This window comes from Petaurus breviceps, unplaced genomic scaffold (assembly GCF_028583685.1).
Source record: "Petaurus breviceps papuanus isolate PSGF00001 unplaced genomic scaffold, PetGlider_PUasm1.0 38, whole genome shotgun sequence".
NCBI classification, from domain to species: Eukaryota; Metazoa; Chordata; class Mammalia; order Diprotodontia; family Petauridae; genus Petaurus; species Petaurus breviceps.
Window position 1 is genome coordinate 77970007 of NW_027186304.1, and position 16132 is coordinate 77986138.

Genomic DNA, 16132 nt, shown 5'->3' on the forward strand with positions numbered 1-16132 from the left:
TGATGTTAATATAATAAGAATCCTTCTATAAAGTTGTTCACCTTTTCAGTTGTTTAAAATTGTGACACCTTTTTTGATGTCTTTCTTAAGGAGAGATTGAAACTTGAAAGAAACAAAGAGTACAATCAGTTTCTCAGGGACAAGGAAGAATGGAATGAAAAGTTAAGAGAAGTTGAGAAGAAAAATCCAGAGGTAGGTTTTGCTGAAATAACTTCTTTAGAGATACAAACTATTTATATTTATCAGTTTTTGTTATGCTGTAAAAATAATTGTCCTTTAAAGATTTTTACCAAGTTATTAATATAAATCTTTTGAAGACAAATGACTTACCTTAAGAGAAAGCTGTCAGACACATCCAAAATTTACAAGCTGTCAGAATCTGTAGTGATTCAGCCTGTTGCTTTAGACTGTCCATAAAATGATTTTCTTGAAAGGAAAAATTAAAAAAAAATTTTTTTAAAGTAACCACATGCTGAAAAATAAGTATGCCCCATATTTGGAGCAATACTCTAAAACATTTGAAACAGTAGTTTAAAAAAATAGACAACATTAATATGGGTCAGACCTTGGGATAAAACTGCCTCTTGATCTACTTCAAACTCCCCAGGCCATACCTCCTTTTCCTTGCTGTAAGTGATCTTCCTGAGGCCTCATAGGACACAGCGCCACAACCAGCAATGAGGTTGACTTGGTAGGGATGACCTTGAGTCATGTAATCATTGACCCTCAGTGAATTTCTTTCTGTGCACTGATGCTCAGCCTGGATTCATTTTTCTCCGAGGTTAATCTCTCCCATTTCCTTTTGCATTCTCCATCTTAACTTGCTACTAAAGAACAAACCAGACATGAGGAGACCAGAAGAAGAGTGCCTTATGAGGTACTCCTTCTGGGAACAGAATTCAGCTCAAATCAAGAAATATTCATTAAATCCCCAGTAGAATGCTACCAAAGTCCCACCATTTTGTATTATCATGTCATAAAGGTGACTGCATCGTGTCATTAGGCATGTATGTAAATTCTAGCATGTCCTACTCATCTGGGAAGGCTTGGAGTACATACCCCTGACAGACTGACATTTGAGTATAAGACTGTCTAAAAGCAAAGATACTCATCACTAGGTTAAACACAGGGTTATGCACTTTTCAGCTATAGCAACTTTTAAAAAACTATTTAACATCTATCTCACTCCCATTTGCCAGTGGTAATATTACTGTAGATTTGTTCTCTCTTTCTTTGCTGTCTGCTCTATCATGAGAAAACTTTGTATCATCTTAAATCTTTTCCTCTCTCCCTCTTTCCATTTTCTGGCATCTGCCGAGAGCTGGCTCCCTCTGCATACTGCTTTTTTCCTGGCTACCCTTTGCAGTGTGGGCTACACTTCTCATACGCCATATGATGCTGGGGGAATTGGACTCTTCCTTGCTCCCATTGTCACTTCTAAACTTTTCCTCTGCCACTGTCACCTAGCAATTTCTCTTTTGTATCCAAATTTATCACCCAACAAAATTCCTGGTGGTTGGTGGTTACTGACCTACTGGAAATTCTCCTTTCTTAATTACTAGTATCTGCCTCACTGTCGCTACTCAAATTTCTACCCTTGTGCTAAAAGATTTCAACGTACATATTCATATTCAGTGAAATACTCTTTACTTGCCAGTTCTTAATTGCCTCCAGTCCAGTGATGTACTCCTTCACTTCCTCTAGCTACATACAGGAATGGTTGTAACCTTGATCTTGCCATGACCTACAGGTATTCTGCTTCCATATTCATGAACTCTGAAATTCCTTTATCTTGTTGTAATATTTTATCATCCCATCTTTTTCTAGGCCCTACTACTCCCAACCTTGTTCTTTGTCCTCATTGTAATTTCCAGTCCGTTTATTACTTAACACTTTCTCAGGCTGGATTAGCCACACTCTTTCCCCTGTGTAATCCCAACCCCTTTGAGAGCTAATTCAATTCTACACTATCATCCACTTTTGAATCACTTCCTCTGTCCCCTCCTGGGAAAGGGACATTAAATTGTGAAAATAACCCTGATCTAGTGTAGAATTTGGCATAGAGCTGGGTTTTTTTAACTTGAGGGATATGTGTGTGTGTGCATGCATACATATATGGATAGATAACAGTATTTTAATATAAAGTTTGTTTTTTAATCCTGTGTATTTTGTACACTTAAAAACATACTAAAGAGGTGTCCAAAGGAGTCCCCAGAATGCCAAAGGGAATAATCTCTGATGTAAAAAAGGTTAAGATGGAGGCACTATGGGGATATGAGAGGAATTATAGATTCTAAGTTACTGCACAAGCTTGTCTGTACCTCCATTGGCCATAGAAGCTCAAAGACCCCAGATTACACACTTACTCTCAATTTTCCCTATGGTTTCTATTGTCAGTTGTGTGGGATAGGTAGTAAGGAGTCGCAGGATGATAGTGCTAGACCTGGAGTCAGGAAGACCTGAACTGAAATCCAGCCTTAGTAATTTACTAGCTGTGTGACTTGGGCAAGCCACTTAATCTCTTCCTGCCTCAGTTTTTTCATCTGTAAAATAGGGATAATAATAATACAACTCCTGGAGTTGTTGTGAGGATTGAATCAGTTAATATTTGTAAAATGCTTTGCAAACTTTAAACACTATGTAAATGCTGGTTGTTCTTCTTATTTTAAATTACCCCAGACTGCTTTCCCTGATGTGTGGTAATGAGATTTTGGGGCATTGGGAAGGAGTCCAAGAACTCCCCAAGTGCTGTGTCCTAAGAAAAAAGATTTTACAGCTTGTAAATAGAGTAATTATTGAGTTGGAAGTCAATGAAATATGCCATATATACTAAAGATACGGTTTTTAGCTGTTTTTAGAATAGTTTTCAAGGTTTTGTAAAATTGTTTAGATGATCCTTTTACTTAAAAAAATATAGCTTGAATATTGAAAAAATAAGAATAAAAATAATTAGACCTACTGTTTTAATTTAGGGTTTTATAGAATTGAATTGATAGCAGAGCAGTTTTAAAATTCGAGGCAGCTGTGTAGCACAATGGTTAGAGCTCAGGTCCTGGAGTCAAGAAGGTCTGAGCCCAAATCTAGTTCAGGGATATACTATCTTTGTGACTCTAGGCAAATCACTTTCCCTCTGTCTACTTCAGTTTCCTCAACTGTAAAATGGGGATAATAATAGCATCTACCTCCCAGAATTATTTTGAGGATCAAATGAGATATTTGTAAAGTACTTAGCAGACTGCCTGGCAGATAGCAGGTGCTTAAATGCTTATTCTCTCCCTCCTTCCCTAATTTTTTTTTTTCCTTTTTGGAGGGGGAAGATAGGGCAGTTGGGGTTAAGTGACTTGCCCAAGGTCACACGGCTAGTTTTGTGTTAAGTGTCTCAGGCTGGATTTGAACTCAGGCCTTCCTGACTCCTGGGTTGGTGCTCTATTCACTGCATCACCTAGCTGCCCCCTCCTTCCCTAAAATTGAAATTAGTTGCCTTATTTGTGGAAGTACTAAACTTCAATTGGTGTTATTATCTTTTTTTTTTATAAGACCTTAATCTATCCTGTTTGATTTAGTTGTATAGTTCTTTTTGGACATTTGTTTAAATTTTAAACTTGATTTTAAAATTTTCTTTAAAAAGACCAAGTATATATCATAAGAATCACTTAGTTTCTGCTGACGTAGGCTCTACTCACTTTCAGTAGTCTCTGTGTCTAAATATAGCCTAGTTCGAAATAAAAAAATAGCCAGCAATCAAGATACATGGCTCTTCTTTTGGAATTATGGTTATACCTAACCCCATTTCCTTATCTATCAATTACTTAACCATTTTTCTATTTTAAATATGTGTGTGCATGCACATAATTTATTTTGATTTACACAGAAATTCTTGGGGAGGATTTAATATTTTTAAATGTGATATTTTTTCTTACATAATAAAATGCCAGAGTTGTTTTAAATGTAAGTAGAACCAAGAGATAGTTTGAATGATTACTCTCTTGTAGTGAGCATTACTTAAAATTTTTTTTTAATTGGACAGCATGAAAGTGAAGGAAATAAAACCACTATCAGTAAAGTTAAGTCCGATTTACATTCACAAATACAGCCATCAAACAGAAATCCAGAAGCCCCCCAAAAAGATGTTTCAGAGACCTATGAAGAGCTTTTAACCCAGAGACGATTGGAGGAGGACAGATATCGAAGACTGGATGATGAAATCGAGTTAAGGGATGCAAAACCACATAAAAAACCTAATGAAGCAGACATTTCCAATAGAAAACACGAGATTGCCAACAAAGTTGATGTTCCTGGCAGAAGATACCAGAAGTTTAAAGAAGATCAAAATTTTGACCGACGCTATTATAGACCAAACTGTGATCCTGAAGGAAGTGCAGAAATGGACCCAAGGTTTAGATACGAAAGTGATTTTGATGGAAGACCTTTGAGGGTGTTTACAACGGACAGGTATTTAAAATTCCATTTTTATTTTTATGTTTTATTAATTTCTTTAATGTCCTTGTTACTATATTTACTGTTTTGGTGTAGGGAGGGGCAACTTTATTTGAGTAGTAGTTTTATTTTTTCTTAAACGTCTATGAACTTTTGATATATATATATATAGCTTTGCCTGTGCTTTTAAGTTGCTTATTGAACAGTGTGCTTCACTAGCCTGGCATTAGCAGTCTTCTGATCAAAGTACCTGAAAAGCTTCAGATTCTTGGCATGATTTCTCATGATGGCTCTGTGATTGCTATGTAATGATCTTAGTCTTAACACATAAAGCCTCATTCTCACTTTGATTTGGCACTAGAAACTGCGTATGATGAAATTGTTTCTTTATTGTGGTCTGATTGTTTAATGTGAAAAGGTTCAAAGTGTATTTCTTGCCTATATTGTATCTCTTATATTTATTTGTCCAAAGACAAAAACCATTCGACGTTTCTCTGCAGGATAATCCTGTTTAGTCATTGCCCAAAATATTAGTAATAAGGGAATAGGGACTAGACTGGTGATTTCATTACAATAGCAAACTACCATGGGAGGAAATTTTCTCTGCCAACCCTCTCCTCAGGTTAGTCCCTCTTTTTCATCTCATGGTCTTTGAGAGTAGCCTAGAACACTTGAGAGATTAAGGGCCTTGAGGAAGGTCACAGCTAGGATGGGGTAAAGGTAAGATTTGAACCCAGTTCTTCTTAGTTTTAAGACTGGCTCTCTGTCCATTAAACTGTACTATCTTTTGTTATTTTCAATATTAATCATATTAAAAATGCTTATCTTTTCTCTGCTAATTTTGATAAATCTCATATTTATTTCATATTCAATATTTTAATTCATGATTTTAACTCATGATTTATGTTGTAGCTCAAGTAAGATAGATAAAATCGAATATAATTGTGAGAATAGAATGTAAATTACCCAATTCTAAATCTGATTTTTTAAATTGTAGAGAATGTTTGAAATTCTTTGTTGTTTTTTGTTGTATTTGAAGATAACATTAGAAAGGAGGAAGGCAACCTAACATACTGAAAAGACACATAATTAGGGGACTTTTCTTGTCCTTGAACTCTGGAATAGTGGTTCCTCAGGACATGCAAGCCTTTTTTCATTTACATTTAATTACTGCTTTTTTGGGGGAGGGTGTGGGAGGGTCCTCTAGTGAAGACCATGTCATTGTTTTTCTTTCTTTCCTTTTTTTTCTTTTATTTTTCATTGTTTTTCTTTTATGTGTGACCTCTAGTCAGAACTACTATTTTGTGCTCGATTTGAGGCTATCCCTAAAGTGTAGCCAGTAAAACTTTAGCAATATCATTGTTTTATTAAGGTTATTATTGTTTCCTGTTCAGGATATAGTCATACATGGCCTATGAAGCTTGCACTGATAAGCCCTTTGATTCCAACTATAAAGTTATAAAATCTGTTTGTTTTTAGGATATATTAGAAGACAACTTTTTTACTAGAATTTTGGGCAATACGATGCAACGATTTTTGCTTTAGTTCTTTTTTTTTTTTTTATTAGAAGCCTATTTATATTTTGTTTCCCAGGGTAACTTTGAGGGTATGTCAAAAAACTAAATTTTCATTTTTATAGATATAATTTGCCTATAATTTATGCATTGCTAGATAGTCTTAATACTATTCCTAATTTGTTTATTCACATGAAATTGGTTACGTTTTTGTTCATGTTTCTGAAATAAATGTTTTGAAGATATCTTTACACAGACTGCTTCTAACTTCTCATCATAAAAATGAAATGACAGATATCTTGGGTCTTGATTATTAAAAAATTCATTTCTTTTCCTATGAATCTCATAGTAATTGAAATCATGTTGGCATGACATGTACCCTTTTATAGTAAGCTTTATACTTCATATCCTTGTGGATTGTCTTAAGGATGAATTAGATAAGAGCAATCTCTTCATCTAAACGAATGAATTGTACTATATATTTTTAAGTTTCCTTCTAGCTCTAACATCCTGTGAATTTAGAATTGTTTATTAATCTTAATATGTTTTAAGAAATATTTAACAAATCAAGGTTAATAATGTGAACTCTGTTTTTAAATTTTGTTTTTATTTTCAGTTCCAAATTCTTCCCCTGCCTCCCATCCCCAGCCAATTGAGAAGGCAAGAGATAGAATACCTTTTATACATATGAAGTCATGCAAAACATATTTCTGAATTAGCCATGATGGATGAAGATAAAACAGTTGTAAATTATAACAAAAGATTTGGGTCAGAGACAGTTATAAAACATATTAAATTTTTACTTCTGGTTTTCAGATTTGTTCAAATTTGTAAATTGTTTATAGGATGGACAAAGGATTTCACGCTTATTTGGAGGGTGAGAGTGTTTACTAGACAGTACTATTAGCTCAAAGAATTGAAGGAGAAAGTATTTGAAGACACAGGGTTGTAGACAGTTCAGCAGTTTTTGAGCCTCTAGAAACTTAAGTACCCTCACAGAGTTGCTGGCCTTGGGCATCTTCTACTTGAGGTAGAATATTGAGTGTCTTGAAGTACTTACTGATATTTAGGTAGTTAATTTTTAAGATTTTTATGTAAGAATTGATAGAATTTGTTGGACCTTATTCTAGTGCATTGGTTACCAAATTGTCCTCCTCAGATTTTAGATGGTTGACAAGGTGATTGCAGGGGGGCACATCTCCATGTGTGATTCAGTATGATCAATAAACAAACATACCCTCGGTAGCCTGAAGAAACAGTTTTTCTTGCATGGATATATATTATTATTTTTCAGATGTGTTTAGATGCCCTTGAAATTATTAAAATACAAATTCATTTAAAAGCATTGTTGAATTTATAGTAGCTTTTTTTTTGGAAGGGGGAAGGCAAGGCAATTGGGGTTAAGTGACTTGCCCAAGATAGCTAGTGTGTCAAGTGTCTGAATTCGAATTTGAACTTAGGTCCTCCTGACTCCAGGGCCAGTGCTCTATTCACTGTGCCATCTTGCTGCCCCATAGTAGCTTTTTGTTGTATGTTTTCTCAGTTGAGCAGATTCTAATGTTACAGCTATAATGTAGAAGTCTGCAAACATTTTTGAGATTAAAAAATAGTCCTGCTGCTTGAAATGATTGGGAACTATTGTTTTCCTGAGTGTGTGTCCCTTACTGATTGAATTTTCCCCCTTCTGCAAGCAAAATGGAAAGACAGAATATTGTAGTTTTTAAAAGTAATTTTTATTTTCATATTTTTCTTTCTTAAATCACGTAGAACCTTTGTTTTTCATAGGTTATAATATATTATGCTGTACTATAAACATGAATTTTAACATTAAGCAGGTAGGAAAAATTAAACAAAAGGTTGTGAAATGATTTGAGAAAACTTAGGAGACATATGTGGTCAAGTTAGGAATAAATAACTATCTGGTTAAAGCCTATGTTATATTTTTTAGTCTATTTATGCTTATGGAATATTTTTACTTTTTGGATAATATTTATAGTCTTTTGGACTTTTCTCCAAACAAAGTTTTATTTTTAAAAATTTAAATAAATTTGACTTTAAAATTTATTTTTTTAGCTTTAAAATAATCATTTAAGCTGTCATAACACAGTCAGCCACTAGGCTGACTTTTTGCAATTGTTAATCAGCAAAAATTTCCTAAACATTTTAACTTTAAAAAAAAAACCAAGCAAAAATAACTTTGGTTACTACTATATACCATAAACCAACTACAGTGTTTTAGCTGGAAGGAATCTTAGAGCTCATGTAATTCAACCCACTCATGAGGAAACTGAGACCTGTTACAGATAGATGTTAAATGACTTGCCCAGAGTCACACTTCTTGTCAGCACAATCCTGACTAACTAGCTCTGTGACCTGGGCAGTCCATCCAGTAGAATGGGATTATGGAACTGCCCAGTTGGAAGAGACCTCAGGGCATATTTAGTCTAACTGGTAACTTCATGTATTTCATTTATAAAACCCTTTGAGGGACTTTTCAATAGAAGGTCACTGTAGTGTAGTGAACAAGGGCTGGACTACGTGAGAGTCAGGAAGTTTTCTTTCTGATTTTCTTTCACAAAACCCTTCAGTTATGTGAAGACTCTCATCACATGTCCTCCTAGGTATTCTTTTTGCGAGGCTAACTTCTTAGTTTTTTCAACTGATTTTTTTATGACATTGCTTTTAGTGTGATCAACATCCAAGTTACCCAAGTCTGGTTTTACTTCTTTGTTAGTGCCCCTTGTGGACACAAAAATGATGGGGAAGGAAGAACAGTTTCTTTTTTTTTCTTTTGCCTTTTGGAGGGCAGTTGGGGTTAAGTAACTTGCCCAAGGTTACATGGCTAGTTTTTTTGTGTTAAGTGTCTGAGGCCGGAACTGAACTCGGGTCATCCTGACTCCGGGGCCGGCACTTTACTCACTGCGCCACTTAGCTGCTCCTGAACAATTTCTACACCTGGAATTCCCTACACTAATGAAATTACAGGTCTCAATTCCCTTTCTCTTTCCACCCCAAATATATTATAGCACATAGCATAAGGTACAGTATATCTGCCCACTTGATATACATAGTGATTTTGGTGATGGGTTAGAGAGACTGAACGGGGGAGAGAAGAAATTGAAGGCCTCAGGAGGGTTTTTATGTTCTCATCTTGTACCTGGGGGGTTGTATTAGCTTATAAGTATAATTTAGTAAATTAGAAAAGGTATGCATAATACCCCTTTACTACAGTATGTTAGATTCATAACTTGAAAACATATAGCTCACAATGTTACCAAAGAACATTTTGTTAAAGGGAGGAAGACAAAATAGAAATCTGAGAATGAACAACCAATAGCCTCAAAAATATATGTAAGCTAAAGCATGGTAGAATGTGTTTGTGAATTTTAACAAGTAACTTTACTTTCTTTGAAGCCTCATTTTCCTCATTCTTAACCTGTAGTCAGAGAATTTTAAAAAGTCGATAACTCTATTTTAATATGATTGGTTTTCCTTTTATTTCATGCCTTTTAAAACATTATTCTGGCTGTGAAGGGATCCATGACATTAAAAAGGTTAAGAACCCCTGGGCTAGATAATCTTGTAGGTTCCAAATCATCCAGCTCTAGATCAGATAGAAATTCTTCCCTACTAGTCCTGCCTTGGAGGAGCATGTATGGCATTTCTCTGTGTGGGAATGTCTTTCTTTCTTTCCTTCTTCTCACAGAGCTGTGAAACAGTTAAAACACTACCCTAGTTTCTCAATCAAGGTCAGAGTAGTCTTCCAATCTCTAGTCCTCCAGTCTTTTGATGCCATTTTCCCATAACACTTAAATGCAAAAAGCCATCCTTAATCTTTTTATTTGGTCCTCAATCCTGTTGTTTCCATTCTTACCCATAGACCTTTCTTCTTAGACTGACTTGTTTGGTCTCTGACAATCACCTGGTCCAGTCATCATCATGCGTATGCTTTGGTGCAGATACACTTTATTTTCCTCAATTACTCTGAGAAGAGGGGAGAGAGAGAGAAAGGGCAAATATCCTAATACTCACTACAAATGTGTATATTTCTGAAATGCGTAGCTAATTTCAGATGGTATCTGTTAGTTGCAGAAAGCATTAAGTATATGCTTAAAATTATGACAACTACTTTGCTCAGCTAGAATATTAATATTTGAGATTATGGTTATTAAAGGAAGTAAAATATAGGAGAAAGAGCATTCAGTCTAGATTCAGAGGCCATAAAATCAAGTCCAGTCTCTGAAACTTAAATTATTTGTGTGACCTTGACACGTCACTTAAGCTCTCAGGGACTCAGATTCCTCAGTTGTTTCCTAAGTTTCCTCACTTATTCCTCACTCATTTAGATGACTGGACTAGTTGACCTATGAGAACCCTTCTAAAACATTAGCTATAATCTTGAAATCCCTTTAAAAATGGATTTCATTCTGTTGGATTGAATTCAATCTAAGTGGATTTCAGAATTCTAAAGTTCTCTGATTTATTTTATATTTCTATCAAATTGTTGTCCATTTGGGTGGTTAAATGGAGACGCCATTTATTAACATGACGGGTTCAAGGTTGAATGTAAGAAATAAATAGGAAAATAATTAGAAAGAAGTGGTATGATATGAAATGTGAGCTCCAAGCTTTCCTTTAACATCCATTATGGGAATACTTTATAGTGTAATCCACTTATAATATCGACGTTGTTGAGAAGAAACATTTTTTTTCCCTTCAGAGTGGTATAAATATAGGTCCAGCATAATGATAATTTTTTTTTTAGAATACTGTATCACTGAAGTCTATACTAGGTTAATAATTCATTTCTGAAATGGCTTGTTTGGTATTGCTGTTTAAGAAAAAGGGGAAAGTTATTTATTATCATAGCAAGTTGTTAATTCACATTAAAAATAGATGACTGAAAAACCACTGTAACTCACAGCCATACTAGGTTGAATTCCTCTTTTCTTTTCCTAAAATAGACTTGGTCTATAGCTATTTATATAAACTTGGTTGCCTTGGGCATGTGGGATTATTATTACCTCTTTTAAAAAAATTATTTTTTTATGGACCAATGTATTTATTGCTTAGTAAAGAGTGCCCATATAATAGAAAAGATGCTTTTCCCAGAAGGCATCCCTTCCCCTTTCCCTCTTTCTTCATTCCTTTTCCATTTTTTCTATTTCCCCTTTTCTCTTCTGCTTTCTCTCTTCCTTCTTCCTTTTCCCTCCTTTCCCTTTCCCTCCCTTGCAGTGTAGAGGAACAGGAAGAATCAATTTATGGCAGTTGTACCTTTCTTCTAACTACAGTGGCAGATGAAGCCCAAAACGAGCTAAACTAAATATTTAAACTAAACATTTATTAAGTGCCTATTCTGTTCCAGGTGCTAAACTCTAGGGATACAAAAAGAGACAAAAGTCAGACCCTGCCCTCAAGGAGTTTACAGTTAATAGTTGAATGGGAGAGATTGCATGCAAATAATTATATATAAAGCAAACTATATACAGGATAAATAGGAAATAATTAACTGAGGAAAGGCCCTGGGATTAATAAAAGTTGGGGAAGTTGTTTCTGTAGTGTTTGACTTCTCATGACCCCATTTTGGAATTTCTTGGCAAAGATACTGAACTGGTTTGGCATATCCTTTTCTGGCTCATTTTACAGATGAGAAACTGAAACAAACAGGGTTAAGTGACTTGCCCAGGATCAAACAGCTAGTAAGTGTCTCTGAGATTGGATTTGGACTCAAGAAGATGAATCTTCCTGATTCCAAGCTCAGTGCTCCATCCACTGTGTCACCTAGATATCCCAAAGGCTTCTTTTGAATTCCTGGAGCTGAGTGCCTTGTTCGGGGAATAGTCAGGAGGTCAGGGTCATTGATCAAGGGGAGTGAGGCGTAAGAAGACTGGAAAGGTAGGAGGTTAGGTATGAAGGCCTTTGGATGCCAAACAGATTATTTTGTATTTGATTCTGGAGGTGAGGTGATAAGGAGCCACTGGAGTTTATTAAATATGGGTGTGTGTGACATGGTTGAATCTGCACTTTAGGAAAATCATTTTAGTGACTGAATAGAAAATGGATTTTAGCAGAGATAAACTTGAGGCAGGCAAACTCACTGTTAGACTATTGCAGTAATCCAGATGTGAGGTGATGAGGACTCTCACTAGAGTGATGGCAGTGTATGGAGAGAAGGGGGTGTAATGGAGAGATGCTGCAGTGTTGAAATCAACTGACCTGCACCTGGATAATGGGGGATGAGAGTGAAGAGTTCAAGATGATTCCTAGGTTTGGAGCCTGAGGGACTGGGAGGATGGTACAGCAGTAGGGGAGGTAGGAGGTGGAGAGTGTTTTGGGGGAAAGTGAGTGAGTAGCGTTTTGGACAGGAGTTTAAGTTAAGTGATTATGCTATTTTTGTGTTTCTGAAGCCAATCTAGAGTTCTAACTAAAATGCTTGGGTGTGGATATAAAATACACACCTCTGAGTTGTATGGTACTGGGGACATTTGGATTATTTGTATTGTATTTTCAGGCCTGATAGTGATAGTCTCCAGATCCTGTCCCTTCTAGGACTGTTCTGGAGCCTATTCTTATCAGCTTCCTGATTGTTAGTTTTCAGTATGAGCATTTATATCTTGGAAATTAACAAATGCTATAAATCAGTGCTTGATTTATTATTTTGTTCATTGTATAGATTTCAGAAAGTAATGGAAAAAAGTTAATAATGCTCATTAAGCTTAAAAGTGTGTCATGTGTGAACATTTTTTGGGGGGAGGGGAGATCTAGTTGTTAAACATTTATCAGCACACTACTTACTGCCTGGCACTTCTCACTTTCCTGTGGATGGAAAAAGAAAGACTGTGGTATATCAGTTGACTCCGGATTTCTCTCTTTTGTTTCTTCATCACCCATCATGGTCAGCCCTTTATGCTAATAGGGAAAGAGACAGGAATAATAAAGCCATTCCCTGTTTCCTTCCTTTCCTTACAGTAGATTCCAACCACTTTCTCTAGAGAGGTTCAGTTAACTTTAAAAATACACCCATAAATTGTAAAGAATCCTACAGGTCAGAGGTACTTGAGAATTACTAAAAGATGAATTTATTAAAAATGTGATAGGAAATTGTTTAGGTAGCTGAAGAACCACAAAACTATAAAAACAATAAAAAATTTCTAGAGAACAAAAAGACAAACTTTGCTAATTTTTTTCTCTAAAACTTTAAAGAATATTATATTCTTTCTTTTCATGGAAATGATGCTACACATTCAGAGTAATTTGACCTTCCAATTTACCCTATCTTGTGGGTGATTTTTTTTTTTAATTAGAAACTTTTTCATTCTGTTTGAATTTCTTTGATAGGATCCATGTCTGTAAGAAAAACCTACTCTAAGTATTATAATTAAAAAGAAAAATCTACCACTGCTGAAATATTCTTTAGTTTCCTTAACAACTAGCCAGATATCACTTAGAGGGCCTCAGCATTTCATTTTCGTTTTTTCTTTTTTTTTAGATATAAAAAACAATCATTTATATAAACAATTATATATACATACATTATATAAAAACAATAATATACATATATAAACACATTTACATATATAGTTACATATATACACATATGTATATATACATACATATAATTCTTGTGCTTCATAATTACAAGTGAAATTTTATAATGGTGTTTTTGTTTATCGAATTAGAACTTTCTCCTAAATACTAATTCTCTCTGCGTCTCTGTCTCTCTCCCTCCCTCTCCTCTCCTTTCATCTCTTCTCATCTCACCATCTCCTATTAGTTTAACTGTCATCTCTGTATAGATTATTTCGTATACATATCCAGCCTCCATCTCTTTCTTGAGCTTCAGTTCTATATATGCAATTACCAGTTGAACTTCTCGACCTTAAGTAAAATAGGAACTAGAACCATGTTTTAAACTCTTAATAAGGAACTCCTACCAATGAATATCAGCATTTTCTCTGAAATTTATAGTTATAAGAATCAGCATTTCATTTTCAAAAGAAAGTACATCTTCCCTTGTCCTTTTGTTATTTATGTATTTGTCTTAACCTCTTAATTTTTTCATCATTTTTCAATATTTGAAGATCAATAAGATTATTTTTCTTGTAATCTGCTTAAATTTTGACTACATTCCTACTAAATGATGTGGATTCCCCTGACTAGTCCCTCTGCCTTCAACCTTCTGCTTAGCTATGAGCTAGACTGGAAAATTCTCTATAGAAAGATCTTTGTCTTAATTGTCTTCTTATCTTTCACAAAGCCTAGCACAATGCTTTTATCTCTAGGTACATAGATCTTATTCCAATTTATTTTTTAAATAGAACTTTACTTTTCACAATTACATGTAAAGATAGTTTTCAACTTTAATTTTTTATAAGATTTTGAGTTCCAAATTTTTTTCTCTTCCTTCTTCCTCCTTCTTCCCCAAGATGGTAAACAATCTGAGATATATGTTATACATGTGCAGTCATGTTAATATATTTTCACATTAGTCATGTTGTAGAAGAAGAAACAGAACAGAAGGGAAAAAACCATGAAGAAAAAAAAATTGAAAAAGTGAAAATAGTATTTTTGGTCTGCATTCAGACTCCATAGTTCATTCCCTGGATGTGGATAGCATTTTCCATCTTGACTCTTTTGGAATTGAATAATTGTAGTGCTGAGAAGAGCCTGTCATAGTTGATTATTGCACAGTATTGCTGTTGCTGTGTACAATAATCTCCTGGTTCTGCTTACTTCACTCGGTATCAGTTTATGTAAATCATTCCAGGTTTTTCTGAAATTTGCCTGCTCATCATTTCTTATAGCACAATAGTACTCTTATTACATTCATGTACCACAGCTTATTCAGCCATTCCCCAATTGATGGACATTCCCTCAATTTCCAGTTCTTGGCCACCACAAAAAGAGCTGTTATAAGTATTTTTGTACATATTGGTCCTTTTTCCTTTTCTTATGATCTCTTTGGGATACAGGCCTAGTAGTGGTATTGCTGGATCAAAAGGTATGCAGTTTGATTGCCGTGTGGGCATAGTTCCAAATCAACAGTACATTAGTTTCCCAATTTTCCCACATCTCCAGTAGTTGTCATTTTCCTTTTCTGTCATGTTAGCCAATCTGATGGGTGTGAGGTGCTATCTCAGAGTTGTTTTAATTTGCTTTTCCCTAACCAATAGTGATTTAGAGCATTTTTTCATGTTACTATAGAGAGCTTTAATTTCTTCATTTGAAAATGCCTGTTCCTATCCTTTGACCATTTATCAATTGGTGAATGATTTGTATCCTTATAAATTTGACTCAGTTTCTCTATCTTTTGAGAAATCAAGCTTTTATCAGAGATACTGAATGTAAAAATTGTTTTGCAGGTTTCTGTGCAAAAACTTTTAAAAAATATTTTTTGCTTTTTTTTGGGGGGTGGAAGGCAGGGCAATTGGGGTTAAGTGACTTGCCCAAGGTCACATGGCTAGTAAGTGTTAAGTGTCTGAGGCCAAATTTGAACTCAGGTCCTCCTGAATCCAGGACTGGTGCGCTATTCACTATGCCACCTAGCCACCCCAATGCAAAAATTTTTTAATTGAATGTAATAAAAATTATTCCATTTTGTATTTCATAATGCTCTCTATCTCCTCTTTTGTCATAAATTCTTCCCGTAGATCTCATTCTGTATAAAGATAATCTGCCATTAAAATTCTAGTTAAAACTCACCTAAAAACTTGAGTTAGCTAGTGCCTACTAGGTAATCAGTAGAAGTTTCAGTAGGATAGATTTCAGTACCTCTTTACATTCTCCTCTTGTTCCATGATCCGAGATTTCTTTTTGCACTTGGAATTCTAGTATTTTTACATAACATTGTTTTTCAAGGACCTTTTTGTAATTATTTAAAAAATATATTTAAATCCTAAAGCTAACAGTTAATTTAATTATCTTATATCAGGAGGCATTGTTGAGTTAAGGATTTAATTTGAGTTGCTGTTTGTTTAATGCTTTTTGAGAGAAAGATCTAGGAAACAATGCAAAGCTGATGGAGTCAAGAACATTTTGGTGCATGGAATTAAGGTTCAAAATAAAATTTAACAAGTTAAAATGAAAATGAAATTAATATCTTGAAAGTGGCTCATGAAGGCTTTTGTTGATTCAGATGATGAGGTAAGGAGTAGGAGAGAACTGTGTATCTGGCCAAGCTG

At 34.8% G+C, this 16132-nt stretch overlaps 1 protein-coding gene across 18 annotated transcripts in view; it reads left to right on the plus strand.

The window, feature by feature from the left end:
* CSPP1 (centrosome and spindle pole associated protein 1) overlaps positions 1-16132 on the plus strand; it is a 142511-nt gene that overhangs the window by 38552 nt on the left and 87827 nt on the right. For 15 of the 18 annotated variants that reach the window (XR_011170688.1, XM_069100061.1, XM_069100062.1 and 12 more), the window contains 2 exons: positions 91-192; positions 4028-4452. Coding sequence is in view for 17 of the 18 variants with exons in the window: in XM_069100061.1 (XP_068956162.1) it covers positions 91-192; positions 4028-4452 (527 nt within the window). In the remaining variant the exon portion in view is untranslated. The remainder of the gene's footprint in view (positions 1-90; positions 193-4027; positions 4453-16132) is intronic. The other 3 variants (XM_069100066.1, XM_069100070.1, XM_069100074.1) reach the window with 1 other exon arrangement.